Below are 20,992 nucleotides of genomic sequence, written 5' to 3'. Positions count from 1 at the left end.
TTATTTCTGGTGTTTACTTTGTATATTATGAAAAATTCTGAATTTTCTACCGTTTAATTTCTAGTTTGGGTCTCTTGCACATTCTGCGGCCATGAAATTGCAACCCCAAGAGGTTACAAATTTCTCTGAAATTCAATTATACTTGCTTATATAGCGCCTACTACCTCTTTACCAGAAGTCTGTGAGTGTTCTACAATAAATGCAGCATAATTTATATTCAATTATACAACACTGGACCCAGATAAAAAACAGTTTGAGAACTATAAATGATGCATGAAATTATGTGATTCTGGTAGGAAGCAAAGCAACCCAGCTTAAACTATCTTCTTACCTTTAAAACTGGGGGGGGGGTTAAAATTCTCTATGTACAATCTCTTGAGATCACAGAAATCTGTTAGTCTTTGGTGAAATATTTTAGAGAATTCAAAGGGTTCAAGCATTTTCTGAAAATTAATTTGACTTGGTTGATTCTTCGACTATTAAATGGAAGGTCAAATTAAGAAAAAGTGCATACTGGTACTCAACTGTATATGGCTGAGTGCTCCATTCCTCCCTTGATCAAATAATGCCTTTATTTTATTTTCAGGTTTTTCAAAGACCTCATTGGAAGCAAAAACAAACATTCAAAAGTTAAGAATACAATAAAGTTTCACTCCATGCATTTTCACTACTTTATGAGCTGATAATTTTGCTTTAGAAACATTCAAATTTGCAAGCCTTGAAAGTGGGTATTGCACTTCTTACTGACCAGAATTCTAGAGTCTCAATATGATATGAATTGTGATTACATGAGTTTGTGTTCAGAGAAGATCAGTTATTTATTGACTTAGAGATTAGGAATAATTGAAGAAAAAAAAGATTTGTCCAAAAAATCATATTGAAAGTATTTTCTGCTCAAATTAATGAAATCTCCAGCTCTTTCTTTGCCATTTATTTGGTCCAGTTTTCACCCATGTATGTTTATTCAGCTCATATGTAACAGTTTACCTGACAAAGCATCCACATCAAAATGAGGCGAAAACAAAGTATTAAATATTTCCAATTATTTCAAAATTTTAATTTGTAACCTGGAAAACAATTTAACTTTTCTACATACAAAGACATTCAATCAAGATGTCTTCAAATCCTGACAGTTGGGTATCAAGATTAGGTCAATTTGTGATGCTCGAAAAGTTAACTGTTTCTAAACCAAGCAAATTATCGGCTGATAAAATGTAAGAATGCATGAAAGTGGTTGTTCTTTGTAGCTTATCAGCTTTGCATTGGCATAGAATTTATAAATATGGTTTTGGCTTAGATCTTTAATCTTGTTTAAACCAAGCAGCAAAAGAGGACTGGATACATATTTGGTCACTACACATAATATACAAATGTATCAGGCTTTGAGAAAGTATAGTGGGAATTATTTATCCGAGGTTGGACTGGGGATAACTATTTTTCCCAAAGGGAAAAACAGTTGTATTGCCAGTCCAGCTGAGGATTAAGTCCCACTATACTTTCGAAGGAGACGCCTGATATATTTGCTTTATATCCCTCTTTAACTTGTAGACCTAGTCCTTGCTGATGTGTAACCAATCTGGGTTGAGTTCAGCACAATGTGGGTAGACCACGATGCCCCCACTGGTAGATCTATCAATAACTATAATTATATTCAGTCATTTCAATTTGTTGCAGTCAACTAATCACGCTAAATGGTATTGACTTATAGTTCCAAAAATGATATGTATTAACAAGAGATATTAGATTTCAAATAATTAACTAGTTTTGATCACTTGGACAATACCCAATTCACAGCATCAACATTGAACCTACATTATACCAAAAGTCCAACACAAATGAATAAAGACAACACTTTTTTCCAAGATATCCTTTCTAAAAAGCATAAAATTTAATATTACCGGTATGTATACATCTTTACTACACCTTCCTCAAGTAAGGAGATGAATAGAAAATATCAAATAAAGCTTCTTTGTAATTCTTGTGAGATTAAGCAGTAGGCCTACCGGTACTGAGAAGTACAGTAAAAATCCTGATAAATCAAAGCAAAATGCAAATAAAATATAAGTGAAAAATCTACCCACTGATTAATTATGTTTGCAGTGTTCAGCATGTGTTTGCCAAGCCTTATCAGTATAAACATGTTATTACAATGACATTTAATTATTTACCATCTCTTTGTCATATCTTTTGTAAATTTCACTGAAGAACACAGAATTGGCATTTTAGACTAGAGTCTTTTTTAATATAATTCTATGTCCTAACAATCTTAATCAAAAGAAGAGTATGTCAGATAATAAACATTACAAGATTTGCATATTAGACACACTGGGCCCCATCTTATGAAGACTTGGGTTCTATTGCAACAGATTGTAACATTGAACTCAACATCATGTTTTTCCCTCCAATATCTATTAAAAAACGGATTAATCTTTAAGTTGTAACTTTGTATAAAACAGGGTTCTGTACCTTACATTTATATGATCTAGGAGTATTGCATGATCACAAGTATTTGAGGTTAAATTCAATGGCACAATATTTTGGCACTCAAATGATACTGGCTCATAATAAACATTTCTAAATGCATATATTAATCCCTGAACACAAAGATACAATGTATGCCTGCATAACAATCAAAGATACTCCACATTTTTTAAAATTTGTTTAAATATGACTTGTCCCTTTTCATTTTACTTCCGACTTATAAACAATACTTCCTCATTCTGGATAAAGCAAGGAAACTAAGCAAAATCTGCAATGTAATTTCTTTCCATTTAAAAAGTAGAATCATAATCAAGAACAAAATTATGCTATTTCAATGCTAGTAACCCAAATACGGATCATGTAAATTGAATTTGCATTCTTGATAATAGAATCATGTAGTACATAACATTCCTTGATGAAAAAAATACATTAAGTGATAATTTCTTCACTCTACTTGAACTTCAAACCCTATTCTTATTCCATTAAAAATGTGGCATTCCTTTACTTTTCAATAAAACATTCGAGTCAACCAACCGACTTTTCTTTGAAACCATGTTCATTGGTCGAAAATATATATTCATTTATGAAATAATAGAGCAAAAAAGCAAGCCCCATGGTAAGAAGATGTTGGGTGAAACAATTTTCATTTGAAAAGTAGAATGCTTTGTTTCCTCATTTGCATTACCAATCCAGGAGGGCCTGGCATCCTGGATGATCTACTAATAAAATTATGTTCAATAAAAAAGAATTCCATGCCACCCCCCACCCGGATTTGTGGTACATGTGTAAGCCATTTTTACTTGTCAATTATGGGCTATTTTCCAAAAAGTTAATGATTTACATAGAGCATCCCCACTTCAATTCTAAGCATGGCAAGAAAACATGATCACGGAGCTTTTTTTCATAATAATTGGTATAGAATGGTAGGATAGCTCAAAGTTCAATAGCAAAAAACCTATGCCTATACCAAACAGTAAACCTTTGTTTTCATTTTCTATTTGAAGAATGCTACACAATCACTCACTTGACTATTGGAAAATACCCATTTGCAAAGTAGGCCAGTGTTATACATATCCCAATGTGTCACAGTCCACAAACTTTGATTCATAGAAACAATTAGGAGATTCGCAAGGACGTGGAATTAGTAATTTAAAAAAAATACTTTTTTAAGATCCTGCTTTTATACTTTTTCTTGTGAATATACAGTAGCTATATGTACATGTATTACAACTACTCTTACATGATAATTGTTTACATTTGACATGAAGGCAACTGAGTATTTTTCCTGAATAATGATTGATCTCTATGTCCAATTGATGTACACTGTACATGAATATGTGGTATCTTTGGTACTTTCACTATTAAACTGTAGGAGGAAAAAAAGTCATTAAAGCACAGGATCCTGCATGCAAAGTACATTGTACACAATGATATGTTCAAAAGGAGTACATTTAAGATAATGCAGCAAAATGAAGCACCATTTATTAAATAATTAACCTAGAAAAGAACATGCAAAATTATAATTTTGTACTTAGCCAATCAAATGTTTCATTGAAAAACAACAATAATCTTTAAGGTATACCGGTACATGAATATGATAACATTGAGCATGCAATATCATACTGTACAGTATTAGTACTCAATGAGTATATGGGGCTTCAACAATTGTAACATGACAAGCATGCATACATGTCCCAACCAAAATATAGCAGATATTGCAATGTGGTGTGATGTCACAACATGCGTGTATATTTATGCTTTGCACGTTTGATATGTGCTTTTGTTAAATTTCCTTCAAATCACAGTAGGTGTTGGGTATCTTTGTAATGCCACTCTTTGCTTTCACATTTGCTTGCAAAATAAACACAGATTACATGTACAAGAGGCACTCTCAAAAGATACACCCTACATGTACCAGCAATTTTCAATTACTAGTAGGTCAGAAATCCTATCTTCATTTTTAAAATGGTTTCCACACAATTCATTTATAAATCAGGACAATCAAGACAATTGTCCTGATTGTAATTGAATTTCTCAAACTCCTGTTGTACATTAACAAAAATCAGTGAAAAGGAGACATTCAATTCAACTGCATGAAGGCTTTACCTTGTTGAATATGTATCACTTTTTTACCTCGTGCAAATCTTATACCATCACAATCATCTATTTGCTACATGTACTTGAATATTAGTATACTTGAATGGTGATAACTCAAAGTTAATAAAGTACATGTATCTCCAGCTGCAATATATAGCACAATTACCATGTACAGGTGCAGAGTTTTGAGACTGATTACTTAAAAAATACCAAATCATACATGTACAGTACGTACGGTTACTATTTTTTAAAATGCACTTCACTTTGTTTTACCGCAGACTGTTTATACTGATGAACTATGTGCAATATATATTAAATAAAACTCTTATATACATTTAAGGCTAAAATCATTGCTGTCACTTTTAAAATAATAAACTGCCCCTAAAACAAATGAGGAAAAAGAAAATAGATCCATCCATCCATTTATATGTTACCCAATGGGTCAGATGCATAAAAAGTTGCAATTGCTTTTGTTAGGCTTTTGCTTGGCATTTGCTTGATTCCGTATGCATAAAAATGAGCGAGCAAAATATTTGCTAGTAAGCTCAAGCAAGTGCTAATGCCTACAAGCATTTGCTTCACGATTAAGCTATTGCTAAAAAGCGTATGCATAAAACAAACATTTTGCTTGTGCATTTAAGCATTTGCTTGGGTTTTCTCAAGCTCCTTCAGAGTAGCTTGAGCGTTTGCTAGATCAGTCCGTTCGCATCTTATAATCATGTTTATGTACATGTAACTGAGAGAGAACCCAAAGGTGTACAGCTTGTGTGTTTAAGCATTTGCTTGGGTTTTCTCAAGCTCCTTCAGAGCAGCTTGAGCGTTTGCTTGATCAGCCTGTTCGCATCTTATAATCATGTTTATGTAACTGAGAACCCAAAGGTGTACAGAAGCCTACATGTACATGTTTTCTTCCTTGTTAGGGCAAACCGAATGCCAACTATATAAATTTATTAATTAGAAACAAGAAAAGTTTGACACCACGTCTGAGGAAAGATGTAACAGGCAGACAGGAGAGAAACAGTATTTTGCACTACCACACTTTTGCGTTCGAGTCCCACTTTTGTTCTGTGAGTCGTGTTTGCACCAGCGTGACGTCGCTATTGTTCAAAGTTCAAACCGTTAGCAATTGCTTTCTGAAAGCAAGAAAAGGGTTTAAGCACAAGCAAAGGGTTACGCCTACAAAATAAGTAATTGCTAAGGCATGATCTTTTGCTTCACGAGCAATTGCTTGTGCTTTCCAGCAATTGCTACTTTTTATGCATCTGACCTATAACTAGTAAATGATCCCAAGTTAATTTATCAAATATATCTTTAAAATAGAAGAAATTCCATTTACATGTACCAGGGACTCAGTTTTATAATTATTTGGGGAGCAATAAAAAGCTCTCCCAAGGGGAGTGGTAGGGGAGCACTGCAAAAAGCTCTTCTTTGACGTATACAAAGGGAGCTTTTTTTGGTCTGATTACAAAATGGATGGAGGAATGTACACTTAGTTACAACCAACAACCAAAGGACCCAAAATTAGATGCCCTGAATATATTTATCTCATTTTAAATGTGTGTTATTGTTTAATGTAATTGTGTGTTATTTATAAAACCTTGACTGAGAATGGGGTTTTCAAATAATAGTTTGATCATTGACTGACACTTATTCTAAATTCAGATTAAGTGATGTCAGAATAGAGATATATACATGGAAGTGTTGTACAAACAATACAAAAGTGTATGATGTTGCTTGATTTCTAGTTTTTTCTGCATTTATCATTTTATGTAAACAAAAAAAAATCAATTTCGCTTTATATATAGGCGAGCGATAAATTGCTCTACCTGAAATGGATTAAGGTGAGCGGTAGCGAGTGATCGCTCTCACTCCCCTAAAAAACTGAGTCCCTGATTTACTCAAAATACTCTGAAGAAATATTGAAACCGATACAGATTCCTAATGCCCTTGTTCATCGATTAGTATAAGTACATATACAACTCAACGACTTCCTGTTATGGGCCTGAGGGCCTCACTTGTAAATGTACAAGTAATTTCTAAATATACTCAATGGGGAAAGATGAAAAATTCTAAATAAATCATGATTCCCAAAGACACAAGATTTTTTTTCATATGAATGTGCCAAGTGTTAAAAGATCTTCTTCGAAGTCAAGATGGCTGAAAACAAATTTCCCTGTCAGAGTAAATGGTATTTTTCCAGATTTAATTTTGTTCAGTCATTTTCATCATCATGTTTTAATATATAAATATGGCACTAAACAATTTTATGAGCATGAGCAATTTTAGGGTAAATTTGTTTAATATTTAAATAACTGCTTTGTGAGAATTAATCACTGTCAGTAGAAAATCAACATTACCAGTACATTGCACACGTAATGATTACAATAATTACATGTGCAGGTATAGAATCATTCACAAATCATATGTACTCCTTACAACTGTTTTATCATGATGTTTGTTTCCAATATGGTTTCACATACCGGTAATAAAACTCTGAATGCCGCTACAAGTACAATACTGGTAAAAACTGGCAATATGTCTGTATTCCAGTCATAAGCACATGTACATGTATCCATGAACATCTATGATAAAATATTTAGTCAATCTTCAAAATATAGTGCAGCACATCCACTTCCTCATTATTTCACATGTACATGTACAGAGCTCAAGATTGCATCTCTGCTACTGATATTCAATTGCTCCTACTCATGGAGACAGGACCATAGCCTCCATAGGCAAGACAGCAGAAATAACAACCTGCAAACCTACACAATGGCCTTTACATCTGTACCACAAGGATTAGAATGCAGAGTACAAGCTGTGTGTCCAATCAGGAATAGTCTGGAGAAGTCACTTTTCTTGAGCTTGTGTACGGGGTTTTTGGTGTAAGAATAGTACACAACCTCCTTGCCTCTATCACAAGCAGCAGAAGGCAAAACACTTGTTACTTTACTACAGCATTTACTTGTAATTGTCCAAATAGGTAGTTGACAGAGTCAATTCTCTTGCATTACCAAATAATCATCCGGACTATTTGGTCTGTGGTCAGCACTTCTTCCTTCCTGTCTATACCACAAGCAGCGGAAGGTATGGTAAACAAGATTTATCCGATCAATTAGACCAAAATGTGACTTCTCTCATACTTCTTGGGGTGTTGGAGCATCATAGTCTTGCATCACAATGTCTTTTCCCCGATGTATTAACTCAAGAATAGTCCCATCTGCCTTCCTGTCTAACCATGCTTGTATCTCATCTGTCGAGAGGTTGGACTGAAGAAAGAGGTGAACAGCTGCATCTGATAAGAATGACCTTTCCATTAAGACTCTGTTTATTGACATAAGGAATGAAAACATAGATTATATTGCTGATGAATCAATACGGGATATCATTCACAATCATACTGCTGAAATAATGAGGATGGTAAAGACCTGCAAGACTTCTATATATCATAAAGTACAGTTATGTAGGTATGATATAGCAGACAAAGTCATAAGACTGGCCAAATTGATTTTGGAACAGAAAAATAACAAAAAAAGAGTAAGTGAAAAATAAAGTAGCTTAGTTCAAAAAGAAAGATAACCAATACTGGAAGCTGTAATAAATCAAACAAAAAGATTCCTTACATTCTGGTGTATTAAATTCCATCACACTAATTTCATGTTTTCTTGAATATACACTACATTTTGTCCTAAAAAACGACAATCAATTCTTAGGCAAACTAAATATACAGGAAAGTCACCATTTAAATTAATGTACATATTCCTAATATAAATTTCTAAAATATAATTAATAATAATAGAACAGTTTTGGTATAGCGCATTATACCTTACAAAGGTCTCAATTTTTCAGAGCTTGCAATGCTTTCAGAAAATCCTAATTTTATGTTTTTGCAAAACTTTAAGCTTGCTTCAGCTTTCACAGACTCTGAAGGCTGTTTCACAAAGTTTGACTTGGAATTCCCCATTTCAATGCAAAACAAACAATGAATTACACAAAAAAGCCTTGAATATCAAAAAACTTACTTGTTGAGGAAATCCTCAAGGCCAATTTTTCTTTTTTCTGCAAAATCTTTATCAAACAAGTTTAGTAACGTCCTGGATGGAAGCTCTGGTACAGCCCTAAACAAGAAATATTATAACAAGGAAATGACGGAAGTTAAAGTACAAAAGATAATGGTGTTTTTCAGACTGCATTATATCATTCATTTTTATGTTCAAGGCTTGTAAATTCTATTCTACAAAATACGATAACTTGCCATAATATAGCAAAATGAAATACAATTGTATTGATCACACCAGAAATTAACATCGTAGCTTTGTTAATGAACTCGGAGAGAAGAGAGACTAAACTACCATTGAAACTGCCATGGATTGACAATTTAAAGGGATGGTCCGGGCTGAAAGTATTTATAGCTTAATAATTAGAGTAGAATTCACCGAGCAAAATGCCGAAAATTTCATCAAAATCAGAAAACAACAAAGTTATTGAATTTTAAAGTTTAGCAATATTTTGTGAAAACAGTCGTTATGAATACCGGTATTCATTAGGTGGGCTGATGATGTCATATCCCCACTTGTTCTTTTTTATTTTATTATATGAAATAAGGTTTATTCAAATTTTTCCTCCAAGAACTAGAAAAATTGGATTGACAACTGATTTAGTGCATTAGATATTTATTGCTGCAACTAATTTCATTATAAGGGAGACATATTATTCACACAAGTATGAAATAATGAAAAAATTATGATTTTATGTAATAACATAAGAAAACTGAAAGTGGGAATGTGACATCATCAGCCCACCTAATGAATATTCATGACTACTGTTTTCACAAAATATTGCTAAACTTTAAACTTCAATAACTTTATTACTGGTTATCCGATTTTGATGAAATTTTCGGCATTTTGCTCAGTGAATTCTACTCTGTGTATTAAGATATAAATATTTTCAGCCCAGACCATCCCTTTTATGGAGATTGATCATAATGAACTGGGTGATTATGTATGTTTTGTATCAATGCATTTGGAGTGCAGACCTATTTCTTTTCCTACCTTTTTAGTTTCCTTACACTTCATCTCCCTTGCATTTTATCCTTTTTTTCATTCTTTTATTTCTTTTATAGTCTTTATTTATATTTTCTCCTATTTTATCTTGACTACAATCAACATACACATACAAAATTTATCTTTGAGAGGATAACTTACTTTCTTATAAATGAACATCCTAATTCCAATCTTTTCCTCAGCCATACAAACTCTGAGTATGTTCTCCACACACATGATGATGGTAGATGGAAGCAAATATCATTGGACTGTGTATGGAAAATAAAATATACAACAGACAAATCTTAAAATGGAAGTCATGAAACAGACACAGATCTTAAAATGAATATAAGCCAGTGAATCTAAACATAATTGAGGATATACATTTTACATACCGGTATTTAACTGACAACTTATTTTTCTTGAGAATTCAAACTTTCAAAGATACTATGAATGTTTTTTTATAAATAGTGATACCTTTGTTTACAGTATTGGAAATTGCTCATTCTATATAACTATCCAGTAGTTTTTCTCAATATGCTAGTATAAGGTGAACATCATTAGTATACCTTCATAGTGTACTAACTACTTTATTAATAATATTTATTTCAACATGATTTACAGGCCTTGTCATACTTGCCGCAAAAGTATGCAATAAAATAATAAACTTATTCATGCTTTTGATTTTTCATATCAACACATGTCAACTTGCAGGCAAAAAATTTATGTGATGTCAATTAATGTCAAAATTCTGCAAACAGATGTAGGGGAGATTGGGGTTAGTTGAAACATTGTAATTTTCTAAATTCATGCAATAATGCCCTCGATTTATTGCCATTAGCAAAAGCCATCCACCATATTACAACACATGTGCAACAATCCTGGTGAAGTTAGGAAGGAATGTCTGTTTTTTCACCTTCTTAGTAATTTTTTTTCTTTCAGAAATATTACATGTATATTATCTCAGAGAAGTTTATAGATCAAGTTGGCCAGTTCGGGGGTATAATAGACACTTGTTCCAAGCTACAAAATAATGTTATTAATATGCCATGGTGAAGTCCCTTTTTTGTGCTGTAAGATTGTAAATGTCTCATGGGCCTCTGGGGTTAGTTGGGACAAACTTAAAGGGGCTATTTGGAACAGCAAATGTGTTGGTTTAAAATCGTAACTGCAATATATATGCATTAATTAGTTGCCAAATTAATTACCCAATGTATTTTTGTTTTACCTGCTAGGTGCATTTTATTGGGTACGGTACCACACTTTGTATCTCATGTTTGACAACAATGTTCATTAGTTCTTAGCATATTCTACCTTTTCATGCATTCAATACTGACCATTAATTGTTATTGTATGGTATAGATAAATAGTTCAAAGTACAGTTAAAGGTGTGTGTTCCTATTATCACCCCCAACTTTGCCCCTTTCTAATGTGTAATAAGATTTTGGCATCATACATTGGTCATGAAAGCCACTATTTATATTTCATACAGTGTCAGCCTCCATATCTATATTATTACTGAGTTAAAATTAAAAAAAACTTCATTGCATAAATAATTATCTGATTAATGTCTTGTAAATTTGGTGCTGATACATTAAATTGCTTGTAAAATCAAATGCACACAAAATAATATGCAGAATTCTACTACACAGTTGGCTTGCGAGAGTGGCTGTATATAATGTGTAATAGAAAACATAAAGTACAACAAATTAGATTACACACCTTTAATATGTTGAACTTGAAAAAAACAAGCAAATAAGCTAAAACCATGTAATTTTAGTATAATTCTTAATTGACCATGCATTATTCCAACTTACCCCGTATATGGGTTAAGTTGGAAAACTTGAGATGATCTTGTTCGAGGTGAATTTTTCAGGAACCATCATAGAATTAAAGAATTTCATGGGTACATTTGTAGCCCTTACATATATGCTTTATGCTGATATAGGGGAAGGCGGGGTAAGTTGTGACGCTTTTTGCATTTTGCATGTTAGAATTGATATGACTACCGGTAATGCTATTGTAGTATTACATACCTTGTCTTTAAATTTGATTCTTGGGAAAAAATTTTCACCTATAAATAACTTTCTACCCCCACACTGAAAGTCATTGTGACCTTTGAAAAAACGATGTCAAATGGCTCAACTTGCCCCATCTGTGGGGTAAGTTGTGCCACCTTCTGGGGCAAGTTGAGCCACAAAAATAAGTACAAAATGTAAACGGGAAGAACCAGCATGTCAATTTTTCATTTAAAGCCTTTCCACTTGCTAATTCTCTATAGTACTAACATCCTCTAAAAGTAAAAGAACTGTCATGTGAATTCGCTCCTTTCTATCTGCATATCAATGGCTTTTTAAGGTTTTTTTTTTAAATTATACCATACCATAAGAATTCCCATGGCTCAACTTGCCCCATGTTGGCTGGCTCAAATTACCCCAGTCCGAACTTAATGTGATATTTTCACATCCACACATTTCTTATGCATCCATCTTGTAAAAGACTATGACAAGAATCAATGAGAATCCATACCGGGACTAACAATATTGTTCTTATTTCTTTATTATATTTAAAGGAGAATGAAACCTTTGGACAAGTTGGCTTGTGTTGAAACAGAAAAATCAAAGAATATGAACAAAGAAAGTTTGAGAAAAATCAGACAAATAATGAGAAAGTTATGAGCATTTGAATATTGCAATCACTATTGCTATGGAGATCCTCCAATTGGCAATGCAACAAGGATGTGAGATGTCACATGTGAACAACTTTCCCTTTGATGGACTATAAAATACCCCGAAAATGTCTCTTTTTGCTTTTTCTTATCTTTATCCATGATGTATTCTTTAAAAATCTGTATTACATGCCCTCCTATAGAAATAACACATGATCTACTGATAGATGTGATAAAAGAGGCAGTTTAAGTGAAATATAAACTAAAGTAATGGGGAGAGTTGTTCACAATTGACATCACACATCTTTGTCGCATTGCCAATGTGAGGATATCCATAGCATTAGTGATCGCAATATTCAAATGCTCATAACTTTCTCATTATTTGTCTGATTTTTCTCAAACTTTTGTTGATCTGTTTCTTTGATTTTCCTGTATTCACACAAGCTATCTTGTTCCAAAGGTTTCATTCTCCTTTAAAGACGTGTGTGGGTTAAAAGCACCTATCTATTTTTTTACTTTTTTGGCTGAAACTTGTATTTTTACCTCTAAAAAAGTACTTTTTGTTTCAAAGTTGAAAACAATGTGGTGGGGTTAAGGGTTATGTAGTGGGTCAACAATGCATGACACCACCACAATGTCTGACCCATTCAGTATTGGCTTGGGGGTGGTGGCTCAACTTGCCCCTATGCTCAACTTACCCCACCTTCCCCTGACTGATTGTTTCTTAATAAAATCTATTTGGACTTTACAGCCATTTTCGTCAAAAATGTTCCAACCATGGACGTATTGTAGATGGACATTCAACACTATTATTTCTTTGATCAAACGAGATCTGCCGGACCGCCGCCTAGTGATTATATGCATCTTAATAAGAACATACAGGTGTTTTGACAATAGCAAGGCCGTTACGAGACATCTCAGTTCCCCAGCCCTACCAAAATTGTCAAGCACGGGCACCGCATGTGAGAGATGCACCTATGGCTTCACAACTACCTCCATATGACTAGTAGCCACTCCATACATGGCTAGCGCATGCACAGCGCTAGCGTGCACCGTACCTATAGTGCCGGGATCCCGTTCCAGAGACCGTTTTTCACACCGCCCGATATATTTAGTTCCCAAGACCCCATATTTTACCCTTGTAGTCAGTTCCTTAGACCCCCATTTCAGAGTTTCGTGAGGCACACCCCCATCAAAATATAATTTGAGTGCTCCCCCCCCCCCCCCCCGGGAGGCCTACATGCTAAGTAGGCATTGCAATTTTGGATATTGCGTTACTTGACAATGATGTCAGTTTAATGAAACATTGACAGACATTTTGCAAAATTGAAATGTCACTTTTGTCAAATGCTTCATCTTGCAAATAGCTTGTAGTTTTGAAAGATCAAAACTACATGTATCTTCATTTGATGTATGAGCAAGTAAACCCCCTTTATCTTGAATGGTAGGTACTAGGTCACGTGTGTGCATGCTCAAGAAGACAATGGTAAACCCATGATCACACTTAGCCTATTAATAGCCTACCTCAATGCTGATTTTATACAATGTAACTTTGGACCCCATACTGTCTGTTGATGATATCATCTCTGACACTTCTAGAATAGTTTGGACCTGGAATGCAGGAAAAACAAACATACAAAATCAAACAATGAGACTGCATTTATGTAAGGTCTAATACATGTATACACCTTTCATTTGACATTTAATAGGCCTACTTGATATACCGAAGAGGACTCGGGAGGGTTGTGTGACATAGATATAAATGGGCAACTTTCAAGTTTCCACATTTTTCATGTCCATCACTTACATGTATATGTACATATGTGATTCATGCATCTGAAAAGCACCTCCAAGTTACTACAAAATGACATGATGATTACAGGGGATCGATAACACAACAACAATAACTGCATTAACCCTGCAAACCTACAATCAACTGAAAATATGCTTAACAGGGGCCGCGGAACGGTGTTCAAAGTGAGGGGGGGTGACCATGCAAAAAATCACAATCATATGGTCATTTTCACATTTTTGTACACGGTTTTGGAAAAAAGGTGGGGGGGGGGGTTGAAGCCCGCTTCTGCTTAATGCTTATAAAAGCACTGAATTTGGGAATTGTCAACATTGGCAATAGCAAAATCAAAATACAATTCAGACCTGTTAAATACAAGTAATATAGGGTGATGGTCTTTATTAATTTGGAAGAAGATTAAGTTTTAAAACAATGTGATATTCCAGAAGGGCAACTTTCTCAGACCATGCTCAGACTACATGTAGTACATGCAAGTGTATGTCTGCATGTACAGTAGATTTGTCAGGTCATAGTTTCCTTCTTACAAGGCCTACACTGTACATATATGTGTGGATCAAGGAACAGGATGTCAAAAAAGGAAACTTATCTCTTGATATGTTCAGATAAAGATTCCCTTCACACATCTTAGTGTTGCTCAAAAATGCAAAACAGTAAAAATCATGCGCAATCTCTTCAACAGATTTTGCACATACTTAATGCATACTGCACATGCTTTAGATGTGTGGGTGGACAGACACTAGTATGCAAAAGTCTACCAATGGAAATCACATATCTGTAGGCTACTTTATACCCATATACTACCCTGTGCCACATGTAAAATAACTACTGACAAGTTTCGAGGAGGCAGGGAATATGTTTCCATCAGTGATGAAGAATCAAGATAGAGGCAGTGATTTTCTATTTCAAAAAAATGTTTTTTTTTCTGTTTCTGAAAATCTGCAATTCAATTGCAACTTGATCTAAAAATGGAAATTCTGTTTTGTCACTGAAAATGTACACAGCAAAAACCTGAATTTTGCTTTGCAAAGGTGAATTCCATGAAGTTTTACATGAAAAGTACAAGAACCAAGCAGAATTTCTGTTTTATTTACTGGTAAAATGGAAATCACTGTCCCTATCAGGGCCCCCGTTTCTCAACACCTGGACAAGAGTCATATCTTTATCCACCAACCACAAAGTTAGTTCCAAACTTACTCAACCCATTCTACGAAAGGTTTCCTAACTCAAATCCCTTGATATTGATAATATCGGTAGAAAGAGCAAACGGGACGTAGCCTTTGTCACAAAATACATGTAGCATAATTTTCAAAAAGCAAAACTATGATACACCTGTACAACAGCAATAATTCATTGTGATGAATGGGGGAAATATATCTCTTTATCAAAATAATAGCAAAGGCAAAATATACATCATACATGCTTGAACCATGCAGACTGGAGCATGAAGTGCTGAGAAAATGAAATTATCAGTAATTGATTTCATGACTAAAAAATCACATGTGGACGTGCCCACATTGAGATGGGTACCCCCGGGATATCAAACTTAAATAGTTTACAGAAGTAAACCATAAATGTTTTCTTTGTAAAATGATGATAATTTGACGGTTTTTCATGACTACAAACACCATAAAGATATATTGTAACATGAAATTTTTATAATCTTCAGATACCGAAACATACGATTTGACAAATTACCTAAATAAGAGATAGAATTTATCAAAATGTTGATAAGGGTCTGAAAACAACGAATATGAGTCAAATTATGGATTGCATGACGTGGTGGAATCTTTATCAATTCAATTATTTTACTATTTCAACATTCAATTCAATTCAATTTATTTACATTCTCAAAATGAATGGTTTTCTGGTGTCTTACCAACAGTTTTTATAGTTTCTGTGCATTTTAATTATTATTAAATGATCTATCCCACTTGTTTTGCAATGTAATTTCAACTTCTATATGAATGATTTTCAAATTTAGAGGCCCTTTTGCATGTCATAGTCTACCCACGTGATATCACTACGTCATTAAGAAAGAAGTTATGAAAGGTTTGGAGGTGTCATAAATATTTAGTCAGGTTGTTGTCCCGATCTTGGCAAAGAGGGCTTTGTGAAACGGGTAGCGGACAAGTTGCTGAGTTGCTCACTCTCTCCGATATAGTCAAGAAGTTAGACTTATGGCGGTGTTGAGAAACGAGCCCCAGGATATCTTGTCTAGAAAATTAAGTTTCCATGCAATCATGTACATGGGCATGGCAATTTAGCATAAAAGGGAATACCCCCATCAATGAACATGGGCATGACCTTGAAGGCATGAAGGCACTATAATGTTTTTTTATTTATTTGATATCAAACAACTGACAATTTGAGAAAGCATTCTGAATAAAATAAATCAAATTCATGAATAATGGAGGCATTTGTCTAGTTTGGCTACATAGTATGTTCATTTTCTCAGCCTCTGGGAATACCCGTTTCCCAATGGATGTTTAATTTAAGGTAATGATCCTTTCCTTTTAGATTCATTGTATAGGTATGAGGGCTTTATACTTCATCAGAAGGAACTTTTATCACTACTCTAAAACAGTGAAGGAACGTCTATACCACACACTTGTTTAATAGACCCCACCTGGAATATGCTTCGACAGCATGGCACCCAGGCAGTCAAGAACACCAAATTGCTGGAAATGGTACAGAGACGAGCCGCCCAGTTCGTCACAGGGAACTACACACAGGGATCCAGCATTACAAACATAATCACAACACTTGGCTGGATGTCTCTTGAAGAAAGGAGGCGAAATCACTGAATCATCAACTTATATAAGATCATCCATGGAGAAACTTATCTTGACTTAAATGAATATGCCAAAAGAAAAATAACAAGAATAAGAAAATCCCATGAACTGTATGAGGTCACTTCAAAGTTCATCACAACCACCCAACTGGCTAATTCCTTCTTCCCTGAAGCAATCTCCCACTGGAATAGTCTCACAGCCGATACGGTATCCTCCAAAAGCACTGACATACTTATATTAAAACTAAATGTATGCAAAACCTGCAACAAAACAAAACAGAGTAATAATACTCCCACTCTCGTCAGCCCTGAGTTACCCTTCCTTGTGGAGGACTTCAGGGATTGGAACTACAAGTACAAGGTATTGGTGAATTGGTTTTTTTTTTTATATTGAAACAGAATTTCAAAATTATTTTTCAGTTCCTAAAATTTCCATTGCATTCACACATACATGTGTACATGAACTTGTTTTCTACAGGAACAAGATGTACAAAAAATGTTTCATTCTCACCTTGTTATTGAAAAAATAAACAGATTGGTTGAACAGGTGGATGATTTGTATGCAATTTATTTTCCTGCCAGATTCAATGCCAAATCTATAAGAAAACTTATTAAGGTTGATACATCCAATTACCATTCAACATTTGCCATTCACCAATGAATTTGATCCAATAGATATACATGCCCAAGATATGGTGGAATAAAAGACAAGACATGCCAATAAATTCATAATTGACTAGAGGGGTCTAATTGCTTTGAAAAAGTATTTAGGCAACTAACATTCATTCAGTGACAGTGTAACAACTTTCACATAATTATGACAGGAGTAACCATTGTTTCTGGGGATTTATTTAACAATTTCAGACATTTTACTATTATCCCTATTTGTAAGTGTAGCCAACATACATGTATTCATACTACTACTAGTTCAGCGGAACAACCAATGTACATGTACAGAGACTGAAGCTTTGATTAACTGTCTTAACGACTTAAGGTTAAGCTTCCAAACTTTTATTATGCATGTAAACTGTAATGTAAATATGTTACTGTTAGTCAGTCATGTTTATCATATTTTCTGAATTAAAAGGAAGAAACTCTACCTACCGGTACCTGCGATATTCTGTTGACAGGATGTACTGGTAGGTCATTAAAATGAAGACTTGAATCAGAAGCAATGTCTGAACTGCTTCCACTGCAGCAGCTACTACTAGCAAGGCTCATGCTCGTATCAAGTTCTGGTGAGCCGACTGGGCTGCCGTTCCCTTCACTCTGGCTCTGTTCCATTTCGCTATTTGATATGTCCACGGGCGTTGTCGGCGTACCAGCGCCACAACCACTGTCTTTTAACATGACGAATAATAAATTTCAAGTTTTATAAGGTGCCTGTTTATTGCTTTTTTTTAACTTTTTAACTCAAATTGAAAGCTAGGAAGAATTCGAAAAGAACGAAACAGCTCCCGGTACCAACGTTACTCGTTTCGCGCGTTGTTGTATGTATCTATTATGTGTTAATTTACTAGTAAACGTAGCGGTAGCTCCTGAATGGAACGGAATCATGTGGTTAAGGCATGCGGCGCAAGTACAAGACAATGATGATGTAATCACATTTAGAATCCCAGTACCGTATTATGATTGGCGAAGTTTTGGGTGACGTATATAATTACCGCCCTTATTTGCATTTGTCAACAAACAAATTCGAGATGGATGTTTACGTCCGGCGTTCCCTGTACATATCCGTCCCAGCTCAATCACAAAAATGGAGGGAACCAGGCTGGGATTTTGGCGGTATATACCGGGTCAGCTCCTCTCCTTGGTTGAAACCACATGAAATTGTGCTTGATACATGGCAGAAGCGGATCTAGAGGGGGGGGGGGGGGGGGTTGGGGGGTTGCAACCCCCCCAAAAAAAAAATCCGGGGACCATTTTTGTAAATCTTATCTTTTAGATGCAAGAAAACGCCATTTTCACACACAGATTTTCAAAAATTTTCCCTACTGTGGGAGGGGGGACACCCCCCTCCCACACCCTCCACCCTCGATCGCTCCGCTCGCTTGGACTCGGTCGCTACGCTCCCTCGCATACCATCCCAACCCCCCTTTATAAAAAGCTGGATCCGCCCCTGCATGGCCCTGTGAAGCGTGGGTGCTGCATCCCCAAGATTTGTTAGGAAGATGTGTAGGCCTATGCCCTATGTTAGGCAGCAAGCACCCGGAATTCAGATTGACAAGCAAAAAAAAGGAGGTTATTGCTCCCAAATGACAGAGATTTGGGAGCAATATAAGTTCTTTTTTTTCTTATCCCAGACCCCATCATCTAGCTTAGAGTGAAACTTTTTTTCCTTGAAAACAACACGAATAATTACGGAAACAGAATACAGATCGAAAACAAATTTGATAGGAGTTTTGACTTTTAGAAATAAAAGCAACTGTATGGGCCTATTATAATTAGAAATGAATATATCAACAATACAATAGAAAACTAGATATGTAATAAACAGATTAATCAAAACTAACCCTGTCTGTAAAATATGAGCTGTTTTTCTACTTTAGTAGGCCTATCCATGTTTTATATGCTGATCTGAAGATCCTTTACCAAAAATGGCCACCTTGATATACGGGCGATATACTTGCAATTTTTTATTATCGGTACATTCCATTGATAAAATTTGATATAGCTATGAAGTCAGTTATAATGAATTACATACCGTACAGCAAATCACCATACAATCTTTTTTAAAAAGATACCCAATATCGCAGCATTATATTATGCAATAATGTAGGATCCGGAGTAGTTTAAACGTATAGGCCTAAATCTTTACCCAACTACTCTGCTTCTCTGGCTGAATTATTACTCTTTAACATTAACAAACATTCAGAAAAACATAAAAAAGAGAACGTTGTGACAGATCCCAGATTTTCCATCTTTAGTACTCTCAACCAGGAGTCCCGGGCCAGGAGTATAAGTGAAATGATTAACATACTACTTTGAGTAAGAAATGTTTTCGTTTGCAGATCATGGCAGTCAAATCTGACTAAGCAAGTCCACACAAGGGAAACAAAAAGTGGCTACTGGAGCCTTTTTATGTTGACACATAATAATTTGGCGGCCACTGAACGTGACAGATATTCACAATTTTTCAATTTCAAATTGATTTCAATTTGTTTTATTTCACGTTCAACAGAACAAAGTAAAGTTGTATATAATTAGAGTGACAATTGCAAATGAAGCAATATAAATTGAGGTATACATGATATTCTTTTCCAAAATAACATATTATATATTAGCGAATTATCATAAATATTAAGATCTCCCATACTAGGGATCCACGCCATTTGCTTGCCACCATTAATCACGAACTAGTACATGTTTCTGAATGGATCAAAGCTAATAAACTATCACTGAATCTCCAAAAAACAAATTACATGCTCTTTAGTAATATCATATATGAACTTCCAGGTAATATAATTTTCGAAAATATTAATTTACAAAGAGTTGGCAGTACTAAATTTCTTGGGGTAACTATTGATAATAATCTTGCCTGGAAAGAACACGTAGATCACATTTGTAAAATTATTTCGAGAAATATTGGTATCATAAACAAAGTAAAATTTTTCTTTCCCACTCATATACTTTTTAATTTGTATTCAGCTTTGATCCTGCCTCATTTAAACGGTTACACTTTGTAATTCCGAAGATTCGTAATTCCGAAGGTTCTTTATTCCGAAGGTTCGTAATTCCGAAACACGTAAATTGCCTATACCTCGATGTTCGTTAATCCGAAAACGGAAAAGGGTTCGTTAATCCGAACATTTGTGGCGTTATTCCGAAGGTTCGTAAGTCCGAAAACGAAATAAGGTTCGTTAATTCGAAAACGAAATAAGGTTCGTTGTTCCGAAGGTTCGTTAATCCGAAAAATGAAAACCGGGAAAGCAGAAGTAGAGGCAAGTGGGGGGGGGGGGGAGAAACACCGTTGCTGTTCAATTGTTATGAGGATGGGAAGGCAAGGGCGGCCGAACGAATTTTCGTTTGGGGGACAAAGCCAAAAATGAAACTCATACGTCAAAATGGGCACTTTGGTGATATTTTCACCTTGAGATTAT

At 34.9% G+C, this 20,992-nt stretch overlaps 1 protein-coding gene across 2 annotated transcripts; it reads right to left on the bottom strand.

The window, feature by feature from the left end:
* Positions 1–1,866: 1,866 nt before the first annotated feature.
* Positions 1,867–18,723, bottom strand: LOC129257199 (sorting nexin-12-like). Of its 2 annotated transcripts, none has more exons than XM_054895476.2 (5): positions 17,997–18,723; positions 13,813–13,899; positions 9,783–9,889; positions 8,601–8,696; positions 1,867–7,902 (listed from the first exon to the last, which is right to left on the bottom strand). In XM_054895476.2, exons 1-5 carry the CDS (start codon positions 18,240–18,242, stop codon positions 7,716–7,718), a joined length of 723 nt encoding a protein of 240 aa, XP_054751451.1. In that variant the 5' UTR covers positions 18,243–18,723; the 3' UTR covers positions 1,867–7,715. The 2 variants fall into 2 exon arrangements, with proteins under 2 accessions (XP_054751451.1, XP_054751452.1); XM_054895477.2 differs by having other exon boundaries at positions 18,003–18,475.
* Positions 18,724–20,992: the final 2,269 nt, after the last annotated feature.

The sequence above is a fragment of the Lytechinus pictus genome, chromosome 3, assembly GCF_037042905.1.
Source record: "Lytechinus pictus isolate F3 Inbred chromosome 3, Lp3.0, whole genome shotgun sequence".
In the NCBI taxonomy this organism is placed as follows: Eukaryota; Metazoa; Echinodermata; class Echinoidea; order Temnopleuroida; family Toxopneustidae; genus Lytechinus; species Lytechinus pictus.
Note: the sequence above shows the minus strand (reverse complement) of the source record. Positions and strands in the feature narration are given on the sequence as shown.